The sequence below is a fragment of the Balaenoptera borealis genome (genome assembly GCF_965194805.1).
Source record: "Balaenoptera borealis genome assembly, chromosome: 3".
NCBI classification, from domain to species: domain Eukaryota; kingdom Metazoa; phylum Chordata; class Mammalia; order Artiodactyla; family Balaenopteridae; genus Balaenoptera; species Balaenoptera borealis.
This window is the reverse complement of record NC_138866.1, coordinates 65729707-65747028: the sequence shown is the minus strand read 5'-3', so window position 1 is coordinate 65747028 and position 17322 is coordinate 65729707. Positions and strand designations below refer to the sequence as shown.

The window sequence follows — 17322 nt, the reverse complement described above, 5'->3', positions numbered from 1 at the left end:
AGTATCAATTTGTGCCTGGTCCCTTATCACATCTTAACATGACTGCCTCAGTCTTTCTCAAAATTCAGTCCTCAAACCAGCAGCATCAGCATCACCGGGAAACTTGTTAGGAATGCAAATTATCAGGCCCCACCCCAGACATAATTATCAATCTTTGTTTTAACAGGCCCTCCAGGAGGTTCTGATACACACTGAGAATCACTGGGGGGGAGGGTTTGTTTGTTCATTTGTTTTTTATCGAAGTATGGTTGATTTACAAGCTCATGTTAGTTTTCAGGTGTACAGCAAAGTGGTTCAGTTATATATATTCTTTTTTTAGATTCTTTTCCATTATAGGTTATTAAAAGCTATTGAGTATAGTTCCTGTGCTATACAGTATTGTTTATCTATTTTATATATAGTGTGTGTATATATATATATATATATATATATATATATATATATATGTATACATATATATTTTATATGTAGTGTGTATCTGTTAATCCCAAACTCCTCATTTATCCCTCACCCGCCCTTTCCCTTTTGGTAACCATAGGTTTGTTTTCTGTGTCTGTGAATCTGTTTCTGTTTTGTAAATAAGTTCATTTGTATCATTTTTTTTTTTTTTTTTTAGATTCCACATATAAGTGATATCATATGGTATTTATCTTTCTCATTCTGCCTTACTTTGCTTAGTATTATAATCTCTAGGTCCATCCATGTAGCTGCAAATGGCGTTATTTCATTCTTTTTTGTGGCTGAGCAATATACCATTGTGCATATATATATATACATATATATACACACACACACACACACACACCATATCTTCCATGTCTTAGCTATTGTAAGTAGTGCTGCCATGAACATTGGGGTGCATATATCATTTAAAATTAGAGTTTTTGTCTTTTCTGGATATATGCCCAGGAGTGGGATTGCTGGATCATATGGCAACTCTATTTTTAGCTTTTTAAGAAACCTCCATACTGTTCTCCATAGTGGCTACACCAATTTACATTCCCAACAACAGTGTAGGAGGATTCCCTTTTCTCCACAGCCTCTGCAGCGTTTATTATTTGTAGACTTTTTGATGATGGCCATTCTGAGCAGTCTGTGATGGTATCTCGTTATAGGTTTGATTTGCATTTCTCTAATAATTAGTGATGTTGAACATCTTTTCATGTGCCTGTTGGCCATCTATATGTCTTCTTTGGAGAAATGTCTATTTAGGTCTTCTGCCCATTTTTTGATTAGGTTGTTTGTTTGTTTTTTGATACTGAGCTGTCTGTGTATTTGGAAAGTAACCCCTTGTCAGTCACATTGTTTGCAAATATTTTCTCTCTGTAGGTTGTCTTTTCATTTTGTTTATGGTTTCCTTTGCTGTGCAAAAGCTTATAAGTTTGATTTGGTCCCAGTTTATTTTTGCTTTTATTTCTGTTGTCTTGGGAGACTGACCTGAGAAAACATTGCTACGATTTATGTCAGAGAATGTCTCGCCTATGTCCTTTAGGAGTTTTATGGTGTCATGTTTTATATTTAAATTTTTAAGCCATTTTGAATTCATTTTTGTATATGATGTGAGAGAGTGTTCTAACTTTATTGATTTACATACTGCTGTCCAGCTTTTCCAACATCATTTGCTGAAGAGACTGTCTTTTCTCCATTGTATATTCTTGCCTCCTTTGTCAAAGATTAATTGACCATAGGTGTGTGGGTTTGTTTCTGGGCTCTCTATTTTGTTCCAGTGATCCATATGTCTGATTTTGTGCCAGTACCACGCTGTTTTGATTACTATAGCTTTGTAGTATTTGAGAACCACTGTTTTGACTAAATTACTCTTTCTTCCTACTGTTTTACTAACACCCATCACCCCTGGCTCAACTCAAACATTACCTCTTCAAGGAAGGCTTCCCTGACCACCCTCATCTAACTGATTTACTACCTTTCCTTTGTATTTTTTGACTCAACAATTAGACTTGATGCCCATATTCATGTCTTTCAAATCTATAGGTATTTTCAGAACCTATACTTGACTACCACATAGACACACCTGACTGGGCCCCTCTATACACTATATTTTAACAGAGGTTGACTTTATTCTGAATATTCTAATTTAGTCTCTTAACAAATAGTAATAACTTTTACCACAGAACACATGTTTTTAGGGCACTTATTTTACCTCAGATGAGCAACTCCTGTGTTTGGGGGTGTGGGTCCTTTCGTTTAGATTTTAAATTTTTTGATATACAAATTTAAATAAAAAATTTTCCTGCTACCTTGCATATTGGGCTGTTTCTTCATGTGTGAATGAGAGGATTGGATAAAATACCTAAAATTTCCTCCCAATTTAATAATTTTGAGTTAAAATTCAAGATTTGCTTCTTATGTTTCTTGCTAATTACAGACAATGGTAGTAGTGCTTGCTCACATATTTAAAAGACTGGATGCAAAATAGTTAACATATGGTCATTTGTAAATTATTTATTGTCAGATCAAAAGAATTTTAAGGTAGAATGTGCTCTGTGAACTGTTGTCATTGAAATTAAATTTGTAACAATGTACAAGGTAGTTAATGATTAAAAAGATTGTTTTTTGGAATACTAGAAACTTGAGTTTTTTGAAAGTTGAAAAGTCTCCCGGTTGGAGTATATGATAATTTTTCCAAAGTAAAAACCATCTTTGGTTCTCATAAGGAATGGATTTTACTGCTCTTTTCTGTTATTAGAATGTAGTTGAACATGGAATGCACAAGCAGGAAAATGTTTTAAATTTGAAGTTAAGATTTTTAAAAAAGGTAAAACCAAATCATCTGAAATAATATCCAACTCTCAGATTCTTTAATTGCAATGAGTTTTGACTGGTTTCTAATTGTTTTTTTCCTATCATAATTTCAGGGTCAGTCAGCATAATAAAGTCAACCTAATGACAGCAGACAACTTATCCATCTGTTTTTGGCCAACTTTGATGAGACCTGATTTTGAAAATCGAGAGTTTCTGTCTACCACCAAGATCCATCAATCTGTTGTTGAAACATTCATTCAACAGTGTCAGTTTTTCTTTTACAATGGAGAAATTGTGGAGACTGTGAACACTGTGGCTCCTCCACCACCTTCAAACCCAGGACAGTTGGTGGAACCAATGGTACCGCTTCAGTTACCACCACCATTGCAACCTCAACTGATACAACCACAGTTACAGACGGATCCTCTTGGTATTATATAAGTAGGAAGTGATTGCAGCCAGCCTGAAATTGGACAAAAGCAAATCTAGACATGCATGTTTCAGGGTTCAGTAGTATACTTCATGTTTCTTACAGATAATTCACATTCAAAATAATGAGACATTTTCTCTTTGAACTATATGGTATTCCTTATTCATTTACATTACAAATCTAAGACCATGTGATTAGCATGACTGGAGAGGTTTAATTTTTATAAACAAAAATAGCTATAAAATACAAAGCTGCTGTTGCATGCTACCTTATTGCAATCAGTATATCATTCCTGTGGCATTTTCTGTCACATTATATTGTGAATAAAATTTTTCTATAGAAATTAAATGATTTAAAAACTCACGTATATGAAACATTTAATGCTTTCCAGCCTGCTTTATGGCTGGTTTTGTTATTTGATGTGCTAATTTGAGCAACTTAATTTACTTTTATCAGTCTGTATAGATAACTAAAAGCCCAGTTAAGTATTTTATAATTTCAGGCTACTTATGCCATGCTTGGGATGTTGTTTGAAAGAAAGAAAAATACACTTAACATATTTCTGCACCTTCATTTTCTAAGTAAACCTGTGGATGATTTGATGGGGGTAAATGGATATACTTCTTGTACACACATACCAAGGACATGCTTGTGGCTAAAGTGAGTTGATAATGTTGTGCAAAGGATAGTTGTCACCAACTCATTTCTTTATAGTCCATGATGAAACAAACATCTTGTATACTTTTAATTCTGTAAACAGATGCATGTTCAAAAGATCTATTATGGTCTTGTAATCTTAATCTAATATATTTTAGATATTTTAATTTTTTCCCTCTTGGGAAATACATTTAGTATAGTGTAGAAAATACTTCATGACATTTTCATATAAGGTTATATAACTTTTCATACATAAACATGAAATTTGTTGTAGAAAATTCTTTAAACCAAACATTTTAATCTAGGACTTCAATTTAATCTGTCCCTTGAATCTATTTTTATGTGGCCCTTAAAAACATATCCAAAAATCCATTGCTAATATAGCAATAAAAATACTTTGGGTACTGACAGCCTCTTTGAAGTATGTATATATAAAGTTGCAAACTTGTATTCATATTCTTTTCTGTGATATGTTGTACTAAAATCCAAAGTGGCTTTTGCACCATTTTTTAAGCCAATTTTTTCCTTTGATGTTGGTACCAGATTTGCTGTAAATGACTGCTGCTTTGGAGGTTAAACATTTCGTTAGTGAAGTTACAACCAGAACAGGAAATTATGGATAAAATTTTCAGAATAAGTGGCATAGGTAAATTTTGTTAGGCTTTATTCAAAATTTGTTCATTATCAAAACATGCCATTTTTTTTCCCAGAAAGGGAAAAAATGGTTTTTTTGTTGCTAGGTTATATTTTGTGTAGTAAAGAAAAAATTCTTTGGTCCACGTTGTAATCTTCATACTGCAATTTTAAGGTTGTCTTATGTGTACTGTAGTAAATAGATGATTTTGAGATTTGAGGCTCCTAAGAGTTTGATTTGCTCCATTTTTTCCTAAAATAAATATTGTCTTTCCCAACTGTTATGTCCTAGGTATTGTACTTCTAATTTTAACTTCAGAATCAAGATGTTGACATGAACCAGGCTGCTGTTGAAGTACATGTATATTATAAATTATCTTATTTGTGTTATACTCTTACATGTTATTATCTTTTCTAAGAAAACAAAGTCCCTATTATTCCTATTGCAAAGCACACAGGAATTAAGAAAGTACAGTAATTTTTAAAAAGAAAAATCTGGTAAATGTAGTATTCTTAACTTGTTCTATATTACTTATACCTATTGTCTATATAGCTTTAATTTATAGCTGTCAGTTTAACATCGGCATGTCTGGCAAAGAAAATTAAACTTTAAGAGTTTTATAAACTGTTTCTAGGTTGCTAAAGAATTTATTTTTCTACTATATATGGTATAGACAAAGCTCAAAACTATGTACAGGAAAAAAGCCTGACTATTTCTTTTGGAAGTAGGCTGAAAAGAGAATTTTCAGAACTGTTCATGTCTTCAGTTCATTTGGTCATAACTTTGCTATTGTAATATGTGAATCCCAGTTTATTTAAGCTATTCTCTTTTATACTGTGTTAATTTAACTTTCATGTGCATTTAGTACAACTTTTGTTATTGAAACTAGCATTTACCATTTTCCACATTTACTACCTTACACCTTCCCAAAAATTTATCTCCACTTTCCTATGCATTCTATAATTGATTTGAAAAGCTTCATAGTGGGTCATTTAAAATTCTACTTTTGGTTCACTTAACAGATAGGTTACAGTTAATTGAAAATTAAAGTACGGTTTAAAGCTCAGTCTGTTACACTGAATTGATTGCGTTTGTTTTTACCAAGGGTTTAGATATGTTTTTAAATATTAGAAAAATAATGCTAAAAACAAAATAATATGATTAAACTCTTTTCTGGTAAGTTACTGGAAGGTTTCACTGTTTAGGGAACTATCATATATGAAACTTATTAAAGGATGAAAAGAATATTAGGTAGTCTCGTAATTATGCATAAACATTAAGGCATTATATTTTACAGTTTTAAATAAAATTCCATCTACACACATGTTGCCATCGTTTCATTTAAGCTTCAGTGCTTGTAGTTATTACAGTATTGTACTTAACAGTATCTAGATTAGCAATATAAAGAAGCTTAGTGGAATTCTCAAATTTTCAGTAGATTTATGGGAAGTCAAATTCTATTCAACAAACACTTATTAGGATATACAATTAATTTTAGAACAAAATTCCAGGCACAATATATTTTCATTTGAAATGGTATTTGTTAGTAGCGCTTATTTTCCCCAACATTTACAATGTAAATAATGTAGGTAGCAGCAATCTAACTTAGCCAAAAAGCAGCTTTTATTTTCCATACTGTATGTAAATAATGTAGACTTCTTTTTTTTGAGGTACTGCAATTTAATTTCTAATATCTCTTAGATAGGAACAAAAAGGAACAATTGGAATAAGAACTTAGGCCTTAGCTTCCATGTGGTTTTTAGTTTTTTATACAGTAATAATTGTGATGCTATTTGTCAACTGGATATAAATATATATATAATTTTAAAAAGTCAAAAGTGCTTTGTTTCTTCGTTTATAATTAATGTAATTTTGTGCTTCACCAACAGGATGCTGCAGTAAATTAAATATCAGTGAAGCTTCTTCTGTATAAAGAATGCTATGAATAAAACATTAAGAAGCTGTGTAATTTTAAGTTATAGTTGCCTCTAATTTTACCATTTCATTGGTAAAAATCAACTAATATTTTTTCATAAAATAGGAAAATGTTTTTAAAATTATGATGAAAGTTTTATTAGGGAAGTGTATTATTGAGCTTTTACTGTACCATGAGAGGAGATCTAAAATTTATTCTGGATGTATACATACAGATGAAAATTAATTTAAAAATGTTTAGGAAAACAAGATTGCACAGATTTCTAAGACTCAAATGTTACCTGGAATTTCAAGCTGTGGCTAGACATATTTTGAGCCACTGGAAATATTTTGAAACCTATTCTAGTTTATAACAGAGGTGCTAACATTGAAGAACATAATATTTTTATTTTCTTCATGGTTTATGAATATTAAGTCAAACTTCTATAGGTATATATCGTCAAATTCTATGGATCTGGTGAGGTCGGTTTGACCTGAATCATTGTATGTGTTTATCTTGAGTTTAATCCTTTTAATTAAGTACCTTAATTCTTAGGCTGAACAATTTCTGATTTGTTTCAGAACTTTATGGGACACTTAAAATTTTTTATTGTGTCTGAATTGTTAAAGTTCTTAGCGTTTTCAATTTATCAAATGTCTGAAAATAAAATTTTCTAAGATTTAATAAGGGAAGGAACTACTCTTCAATATTGATTTCTTATGGTAGGGTCTGTGTGTAGTTGAGAAGACTGTACAAGCATTAATGACATCTCATATCCAATACCCAGTCATTAGATGTGATCCAAGTACCATGATCTTTTTAAAGCAGTTAACAATCTACTAACTAAGGAACTTTGGGAATATCCACTATTCAGTTGGTCCTCATCATCATCCTATAAGCATGAGTCCATTTTTTTCCCTTACAATATTAGTTTTAACTCTTGGGGTGTGTTGGGGGGGTGGCGCTGGGTGGGAAGGATCCACAGTTCTCACATCGTTTGTCTTATGTGTTCAATATTAGTCTTCTGTAGAAATTTTGCAGGCAGTAGGAATGATTTTGAAAAGCTAATCAATGGGAGTCAAAGGTAGGATTTCAGTTATAACTAAGTTTAATGTATAAAATTATAAACCTTGAAATTAATGCAGTGCTGGCAGTTCTGGTTTAGTTATTTTTTACTCATCATTAGAAGAGTGCCAAGACCTGCAGTATACAATACACACTTCTGCTGTAAGTAGTTGTCAAGGAATTTGTATTTTAGAAACGACCTAATACTTGTTTATTCCCACAGTATAGTTTTTTGTTCAGCTTTATTTACCTCATAAAATTTATTCATAAATTTATTATGAACTATTTAATAATGGCTTTCTTGTTCTAATAGTTTATCTGATACTTAGTTAAGATTCCCTTAGTGTTAAAACCTATTTTTTCAAATTTCTATTTTGTGTTAAATCTTATTCCAGCACAAGTGATGTTGGATTAGCAATTGATATATTTAATAATTGCTTTACTAATTCATCAAAATTAGTTTTAGTTATGTATCTGTACTCACCAGATCATTTTCTTTTTTTTCTGTTATCTATTTTATACATAGTATCAATAATGTATATATTATTTATATATATATATAAACCACCCCCCCAGATCATTTTCTTATGACCTAGAACTGAATGTTCTGTCCTAACTATTTAGTATTTTTTAGGTCCTTACCAGTTTTAAAACTATCTTATCAGTTTCAAATTTGGAGCTCTTAGTTTCCCTTATCTCTAGATTCTTGATATTTCATTTTATCCAAATAAATGTCTTTGTAGGCTTAGTTGCTCCACGGCATGTGGTATCTTCCCGGACCAGGGCTCGAAACGTGTCCCCTGCATTGGCAGGCGGATTCTTAATCACTGCGTCACCAGGCAAGTCCCTATCCAATTCTTTATTGCAAAATGACTTGTAAGTTACTTTAAAATCCACTTAGATAATTATGATCATGGTGAGCAAACTTTTTGGTGAAAGGACGGACAGTAGATGTCTTAGACTTTGTAGGTCATGCAGTCTCTGGCACTACTCAACTCTGCTGTGGTGCAAAAATAACCAGAACAATATAGAAATAAATTAACACGACTGCATTCTAATAAAACTGTGTTTATAAAAAAAGAGGCAGCAGGCTGGATTTGGTCCACAGAGCCGAGTTGATTGATCCCTGCCTCAGATGGTTAGTAGAATTAGGATCTTCCAAGTTTTATCCATGTGGAATAATGTATGATAGAGTAACACAAAGTAATGTAGGTCAAAGTAAAATTTTATGAAGGATGATGACAGTTGCCCACTGTTCATGCTGCCTTTTTACCAAAGGGGGTCATCTTTTTTTAGTTGTAAGTAATGAGAGCTTATAATGGCAAATCCTAATGGATTCATACTTAAGTTCAAACAAGTTCCTTCAGGTAAAAATAACCTTTCTCAAGTTTTAAGAATGTGCTGGCTTTTAAGTGTTTTTCTGTTTATAGCAATGGTTTCCATACATCAGAATCACCTGTGGGAGCTTTTTAAGAATCAGGCTATCCAGAAGCTAGCCAACTATACAAATCTCTGAAGTGCAAGTGTAAGAGATTTATTCCCAGTCATGTGCTTTTGTATTCCATCTAGGGAAGACAAAATGGAGTTTCCAGAAGAAAAATTTCATATGGTAAGGGTTAATTACATAGAAAAAGCCTTGGCATTCAAATTTAAACTCGTAACTATATCATGTAGGCTTGATAGTTACTGAGCAATTTTATAATCATCCATTGTAATAATCTAATCAAAACTAAGCTTTTTAATGGCAGAGATCTGGGCTTGTTGGTAAGGAAATTTTAATGTTATTTCCTAGAAAATTCAAGTATTTACAATTCCTTCTTCCCCTTTTTGTGAATAAAAGGGTTCTATCAAAGAAATAGGAAAATGATAATAAAGGGAATAGGGCAAGGAATTGAAGGAAAAAGTAATTTGCACTGTAGAATGTTTTTTTGTGTTCTAACTTTATACATCCTGAATTTTCCAAAGTCATCATTTTCATTTTTATACCACTTTAATATTTGCCTTACAAACGATGTAGAGGTTCTATTTTCAATGGGATGTAGTAGGTCACAGCAGGTAAAACTACACCATCTAACAACATATAAAAGCAAGATAATTTTCGAAGGCCATATTTTTAAAGGCATCAGTGTGATATGGAAATGACTGACTCTAAAATAGACTTCAGTCTCACAGAGGGGAAAACTATTCAGAGGTTAGTGGAAGATCAAAAACCTTTTTTTTTTAAATCTCCCTGATTTCCTTTGCAGTATCAGGGCATAGCCCTGGGATCTGGATTTGGCCCAGGCAGAGGGCCATGTTAAGGGGAAAAGAAACCAGCTATGCTTTTAATGATTGCATAGGGCTAGAGTTACAAAATTGGAGGTTTGAAAGAATAGCCAGTCTTTCTGTCAAGATATTAATTAAATGTTGTAGCTTAGAAAGGCTAAAAAAGCTAAGCGGAAAATTTCTGACAGGCAGAGCTGAATCCCTTGCAGATTCCTGTACCTCAGAAATGTAATAAGTGGGTTTTTTTGAGAATTCTGTAGGAGGTAGCTGAGCAGCTGAGCAGTACTTCTGATGGCCTCCTGTAGCCATAGGTGGTTTTTGAGTTTGGGGGTAATTTACACAGCAATAGATACTAGCACAATTGCACATCAAAGTTCAAAGTGGGGGTATACTTTGTGAATGCAGTGATTGTGCATTTCCTTCACTTCCAAGTCACAACTCCAAGTGTAACAGAAAATTCACAGAGTGAAATCATATATGTGTACTGAGTGAGAAAGCACTAAGTGCTGGAGTAAATCTCAGTAAATGTCAGAAAACTCCCTGTAATGAAAAATTATATTTGTACCTGATAAGAGAGAGCCTTCGTAAAGAAATCTTTAAAATACATGTCAGAGAACCTGTACTAGACAGAAATTTTATGAGTGTGCTGACTGTGGTAGCTCCTCTAGGAAATATCACAGAAGCAGTGGAATCCAGTGGCTGCTGGACTCACAAGGGAAGGAAACCGTATGTGTGTGTGTGTAAGAAGGCTTTTCCAAACATTGTTTGAATATGACCAGAGTAGTCATGCTTGAGTCAGCGTTAATGCAGTGACTGTGGGAAGGGCCTTGGAATCAGTTCTAGTGTATATCAGAATTTATAAATGAAAGAAAATCTGTTTCTTCAAAGTGAGAAAGTCTCACAGAATCAGATGAAATTGCACATTACAGATTTTATATAGCCTAGAAACTATATAAATATATTTGTGAGAGGAGCTCTGAGGAGAACAAAATGAAGGATGCATTGAGGAAAGGGCATCTCATTTCACTTAAGTAATAATTCATAATGAGGGAAAACCTGCCAGTTTGAAGTATTAGGGTGTGGACCAGCAAACTTTATAAAGGGCCAGATGGTAAATATTTTAAGCTTTTGTAGGCCAAGAGGCCAAAATCAAAAATATTATATAGATACTTAAGAGAAAACAAATGTCCACAATATTTCTACTGACAAAAATTAATGTCATTGCATCGCAAATCATTTCCAATTGAAGTTTGGAAATTCCACAATTGCACAAATATATTTTTAGATATAGAAATTTTCCTTGCAATTACATCAAGGTCCGAAAAATCCTGCTGGAATTATAGTTTGGAAAGTACATCCAGTGCAAATTTGGAAATGAAGGATTCACTTCTTGTTTTAACTTCTGATAGTACTGAAAGTGTATAAAGCAGCTTGACATTACTTTTGATTCAAACAATGTTGTCATCGAAATGACTTTACTGCAGCGTAGATTTTGCATGTAAGAGCTATTTTGCCACCCTCCACAAAAGAAAGAAAAGCATTTTATGTGAACATAACACTCAAGTGGAATTTAAAGGAAAAAAAAAAGTTATACAAGTTTGTTTCATTTTGTTTTACCACAGTTCCCACATATCTTCACCCTTATCAAGCCACCTTTTTTCTTACAAAAAGTCAGGTTCCTATATAGTTAGAATATAAATGGCTTCAGTAACAAGAACGGATTTCCATTTATAATAATGCCAGGTAAGGTCATTTGGACCAACTCTTCAACTTAGGACACTTAGAAAAAAATGGACAAAATTATTTCAAAAAAATCAATTTGAAGGCCATCAAAAATAACTAACAAGACAGTGAAGATTTGCAGCCAGGAGTCTGGAAAGAAAAGATGCCTAGATAGATACACTTGTGTTTGGAATCACTTCCCCCTTGGGTTTTTTTGAGAATTCTGTAGGAGATAGCTGAGCAACTGAGCAATACTTCTGATGGCCTCCTGTAGGCATAGGTGGGCAGAAGTTGGAGTTCAAGACCTCAAAGTATTTCACAAACAGTCTTGCAAATTTGGTGTCCATTACAAAATAAGGCATGTGTGGAGATAAGGCAACATGAATTAAAAGTAACAGAAACACAAAATTTTAAATATGCTAACTGAGCCCAAGGAGATAAAAGTCAAGATGGAGATTGCAACAGATAACTGGGAAAGTACAGAAAAGTACCGAATGGAAGTTAGAGAACCAAAAAATATATTAATTGAATTTAAGAACTCAAAGGATGGGCTTATAGCAGATTAGACACAGCTGTCGATGGAATTCGTGAAAGACTGGTCAGAAGAAAATAGAATAAAACGAGAACTGAAAGAATGAAAATACAGAGAAGAGAGTTTTGTGATAAATTTAATGAACTTCCCAGAAAGAGCAGAAAGAGAAAGAGGTAGAAGCATTATATGAATGGATATTGGCTGAGATCTTTGCACAGCTATCTGAGAGCAAGCAACTGATTCAAGGTTTGTGAATTAATCCCATGCAAGAAAGAAAAAGAAATCCACACTTAAGCATATCATAATAAAGCTGCTGAAAGCTGGACAAAAAATTATAAAAGCAACCAGAGAAAAAGAATCACCTTTGAAAGAGTACTGCTTAGACTAAAATCTGCTGTCTTAATCAAACTACTAGAAGCCAAACAACAGTGAAATTATCTTTACCTAAAATTCAGTAACAAAAAAATTTAGCCTTTAAGGAATCTCCAATGGAATGCTGATATGTAGGAAAGAGTGAAAAGAATGAAAAGCAATGAAAAATACCTTGGTAAATCTAATGTTAACAATAATAGTAAGAGTATAACATCAAAGTCAATAGAAGGGGAAAAATGGAATAATAAAAAATGCTTAATAAAAAGAAGGGAGAAAAAGAAGAAAGAATAAAGAGGCAAATAGAACACATGTATTGTGGTACCTTTAGACCCAAATATATTAATAAGTACATTGAATTAAAAAAATTGTTCTAAATGATACGAGAATCAGACTGGATTAAAAAAATGACAAAATCGCAAGCATTTACAAGGGCCCCACCAAAAGTCATAAGGATCAGAAATATTAAAAGGAAAAAGATTATAAACAACTGATATCTATTAAAATGAATCTGTAACTTCAAAGTTCATGACACATAGGCCTACATGGCTTTGCTGGTGAATTTCACCAAATAAGGGAGAAACAACACAAATCTTATATAAAGTCTTTAGCAGAACTGAAAAGGAGGAAATACTTTAACTGATTTTATGAGGCCAATATAATCTTGATAATTAAATTCAACAAGGACATAATTATGGGGCAATCTCATGAATATAAATGCAAAAATCTCAAGTATTTGTATTTAGCAAGATATTAAGAGGAAGAAATAAGAGTTGGTTCAACTTTCAAAAATCAGTGACTAATTTGCATTTATGGAATAAGAAAAATATGATTGTGTCAAAAGATAAAAATGCATTTTATAAAAATATGCAAATACTAATAGCTGGTATTGCCACGCTATTATCAGACAGTAAAATATAAGGCAAAAAGCATTACTAGAACATTTGATAATGATGAAGGGTTTATTCAGCAAGAAGAGATAGCAATTCTAAATTTGGAAGCACCTAATAACATAGCATTAAAATAAATAAAGCAAAAAAGAAATACAAGGAGAGAGAGAAAAGTTTACAATCCAAGTAGGAGATTAGCACCTCTCTTTCATAACTGATGGAACAAGCAAATAAAAAAATAACTGAAGGTATCAAAGATTTGAACATGGTAAGCAAACATGACATAATGGACCTATATTAGACACAGCACCTAATAACTGTAGATATTTACATGAAATTGTTACAAAATTGAATATATGCTGAACCACAAAGGAAATCTCAATAAATTTCAAAGGATTAAAATCACACAGAGTTTGTTCTCCAGTTACATTAGAATTAAGGTAAAAATCATTAACAACAAGATAAGAAAATCTCCAAATGTTTGGAAATTAAGCATATACTTCTAAAAAGTTCATGGGTGAGAAAGAAATTGAAATGAAACAAATATTTTGAACTAAAAGATAATGAAAATAACAAATCTTGTGGGATGTTAATTGTGGGAGGTTGCTTAGGGCCATGCTTAGAGGGAGATTTATGGCTTTGAATGCGTATATTATAAACAGGATTTATAGCTTTCAGTGCATGTATTAGGAAACCTAAATTATCAGTAGGGGAAAAGAGTAAAAAGTAATAAAGTAGAAAACAGACACACAGAGTAAAGCTACAACTCATATCTTTGTTTGCTTTTTGTTTTTTAATCTTTCCCCAATGTGAAATTTTTTTCAATTTTATTTTATTGAAGTATAGTTGATTTACAATGTTGTGTTAGTTTCAGGTATACAGCAAAGTGATTCAGATATATATATATATATAATATATATATTCTTTTTCAGATTCTTTTCTCTTATAGGTTATTACAAAATACTGAGTATAGTTCCCTTCACTATACAGTAGGTCCTTGTTGGTTAACTATTTTATATATAGTAGTGTGTATATGTTAATCGTAACTCATATCTTTGAAAAGACAAATAAGCAGAGTTACCTATATTTTTAGGTATGTGATGGGAAAAGACAACATGTGGCATTTATGGTATCATTCCCCAACAGAAGAATCACAACAGAGTTTCTTAGGATTTTGAAGCAATCCATGCCATCTGCAGCAGAGAACTGCATACTTTTCAGAAAGCTCCTGGCATGCTTATGGGCCATGGAAAAGACAGAAAGCATGATCATGGACTATTAAGTGACCATGTGGCCAGAACTATTTAAGATGAGGTAGGTTCTGTCGAATCCATCAAGTCATCCTGAGGTCAGATGGACCCAGCAGCAATCTATCATAAGATGGAAGTGGTACATCTGTGATTGGGCTTTAGCGGGGCTGGAGGACCCAATTAAGTTGCACAAGCAAGTCATCATGATCCCCATCTCATCAACTTGTGTTGCCCTAGTGCCTGTTTCTCAGTTCAAAACAATGTGCATATGGTAGCCATGGAAGTGCACTGCTCAAATCTTTCAAGAATTGCCTCTAGGATTGCACTCAGCTGACAGTCCTAAGCTGCAGCACTTTCAGAATCCACTGCAGCATTTAAATTCAAGACATACTATCTCTGGGTACCTATAGCCAATGACCAAGTACTGGTGGGGTTGGACAGATACTAGGATCTAAATATTTCTGCATTCACCAAGATCCTGTGACTTTGCATCCATCAAGACCATCAGGAATGTTCTTGTGAGAGGAGCACCAAGTATCACTAAAGAGTGTAGTGGTGGCTCCTCTCATCTACAGGCTGGAGATGATGGTAGGAAAGGTAGTTACAGAACTGAGCTAATTAATAGCAACAGGAATGATGGCATCCCAAAGCAGGTGGCACACTAAACTGCAAGAAGTCACAAGGCCATAATTACAATGACCTGCAAGGTTGGAGGGGTAGTCTCAGAGGCTTGACCAGGGAATTGTGGAGAAGGCTAATAGAACATTTCATTTCCAGGGGCAAAAGAGATGGACATTTAATGAGGATGCTGTTTAATATCTAAAATCATTTTTTTAACCAAGTATGGAGAAACAAGTGGCCAAAGGCAGCCAGTCCAAAAAAAGTTGAAATCCCTTGCTTAGTTCCCTGACCTGTATTCACAACCAGAACCAACTGACTAAAAAGGCGAACAGGTCTCCAGGAGGAAAGATCCTACAACATCTCAGCTAGTATATATTATAAGATTTCCTGTCTTTTCCCAAAACGACTGAGGCCCTTTACTCAGGTGATTGTACACTGGGGAAAGAGGAGAACCTTGCATTTCAAAGAATATTAGACACAGGGTCTGAGTTGACATTTGATACCTAGAGACCCAAAGCATCATCACCACCCCTTTGTTAGAAATTCACTAGTCTGTCCTCTGAAGAAACCAGATGGATCCTGGAGAATGACTGTAGACTATCATAAATTCAACCAAAGGGTGTTATGTAACATTACATAACAGATGTAATGTTAGGCATGATATCATTGATAGAGTATATTAATAATATACATGTCATGTGGCCACTGATTTGGCAAGTATAAGAATATATTCCAATTAGGAAAGAGAATCAGAAACAGTTTGCTTTCATGAGGAGCAGATGATATTGATTTACAGTTTTACCTCAGAACTCTGTCAATTCTCTTAACATCTGTTATAATACATTGTGAAGAGATGAAAGTGTCTGGGCATCCCATGACCCATTACACTGATGTCACGCTGATTATGCAGGTGGAGTCCTTGATGAGACAGTGCACTCCGGAAGAGGGAGATAAGCCCTTTAAAGATCAGCGAGCTGTCACTTCAGTAGAATTTTTAGGGGTCCAGCGGTCAGGCACATGCCAGTATATTCCCTCCAAGGTAAGAGAAATTTGCTGCATCTTGCATCCCCTTCTACAAATAGGGAAGTACAGCACCTGGGAGGCCTCTTCTGGCTCTGAGTGCAATACATTCTACAGCAGGGTTTTTCAACCTTGGCACTATTAGCACTTTGGACCAATTAATTCTTTATGTAGGGAGCTATGTTGTGCATTGCAGGATGTTTAGCAGTATCCCTGGCCTCTACCCAAGTTGATGCCAATAGCACTCACCCTACTCCAGTCATGAAAATAAAAAATAGCTCCAGACTTAGCAAATGTTCCCTGGGGAGCAAAATTATCCCTGATTTAGAACCATTGTTATATACCTAGGAATTCTGCTGTCCCATGTACCAAGTGACAGGGAAAGCTGCCAGATTTCAGGGTGGTCCAGAATACAAAAGAGCCCAGCAGAAGGTACAAGCTTTGGTATAAGCAAATATACTATACTATCCAGTAGACCCTCTGGTCTTGGAGGTGACAATAGGGGAAATGTAGAGTTTGTTGAAAGTCCTAAAGGGACAATTACAGTGCAGACCCTTGGGGTTCTGGAGCAAGGCCATGCCATCTAGAGTGGAAATTCCTACATCTTTTGAAACACAGCTTCTGGCACATTCCTGGGCTCTGGTGGAGAAAGGAATATTTGACTGTGGACACCAAGTGTCCACACTCTGTTGTAGGGAGGAAGGTGGGACACTAAGGGAGATACTGGACCATCATATGACAAAGGAAGAAGAAACCTTAAAGAACCTCAACATTTCACCATTGAGGAAGCTGAGTCCAGAGACATGACTTTGCCTAAAGTCATCACGAGGTTAGGGGAAACCAAGTTAGGAGTCTTCTACTCCATGTAAGTGAGTATCTCACTTCATAAATTGAAAATGATTGCATCTTCCCTGTGGAATATTCTTACACACAATTCTTGGGTTTTTTAGTACTGTGGCTACAGTGCATTATAGGTTAAAGAGAATTTTGTGGGCCAGTTTGATGTCTTTCTCTTACAGAATGCATTCTGAGTCCCCAAAAACTGACTTACAAAACAAACTTGAACACTGGGAACTGCTTGGTATGTGTGTGAGGTATGTTGTGGGCTCTCAGGTTTTAGAACAATAAGAGGGAATCTTCCCCCCTACTCCTGCCCCTGCCCCATATACTGGGCAACAAACCTTTCAGC

General features: G+C 34.2%; 1 protein-coding gene and 1 long non-coding RNA gene across 6 annotated transcripts in view; one reads left to right on the top strand and one right to left on the bottom strand.

Annotated features, from left to right (window-relative positions):
• ARHGAP5 (Rho GTPase activating protein 5) overlaps positions 1 to 6322 on the top strand; it is a 77855-nt gene extending 71533 nt beyond the window's left edge. For 3 of the 5 annotated variants that reach the window (XM_082384061.1, XM_082384062.1, XM_082384060.1), the window contains exon 7: positions 2877 to 6322. In XM_082384061.1, coding sequence (XP_082240187.1) covers positions 2877 to 3204 — 328 coding nt within the window. In that variant the 3' untranslated portion in view covers positions 3205 to 6322. The remainder of the gene's footprint in view (positions 1 to 2876) is intronic. The other 2 variants (XR_014242302.1, XM_082384063.1) reach the window with 2 other exon arrangements.
• LOC309625139 overlaps positions 1 to 17322 on the bottom strand; it is a 479966-nt gene that overhangs the window by 182926 nt on the left and 279718 nt on the right. The window lies entirely within an intron of this gene.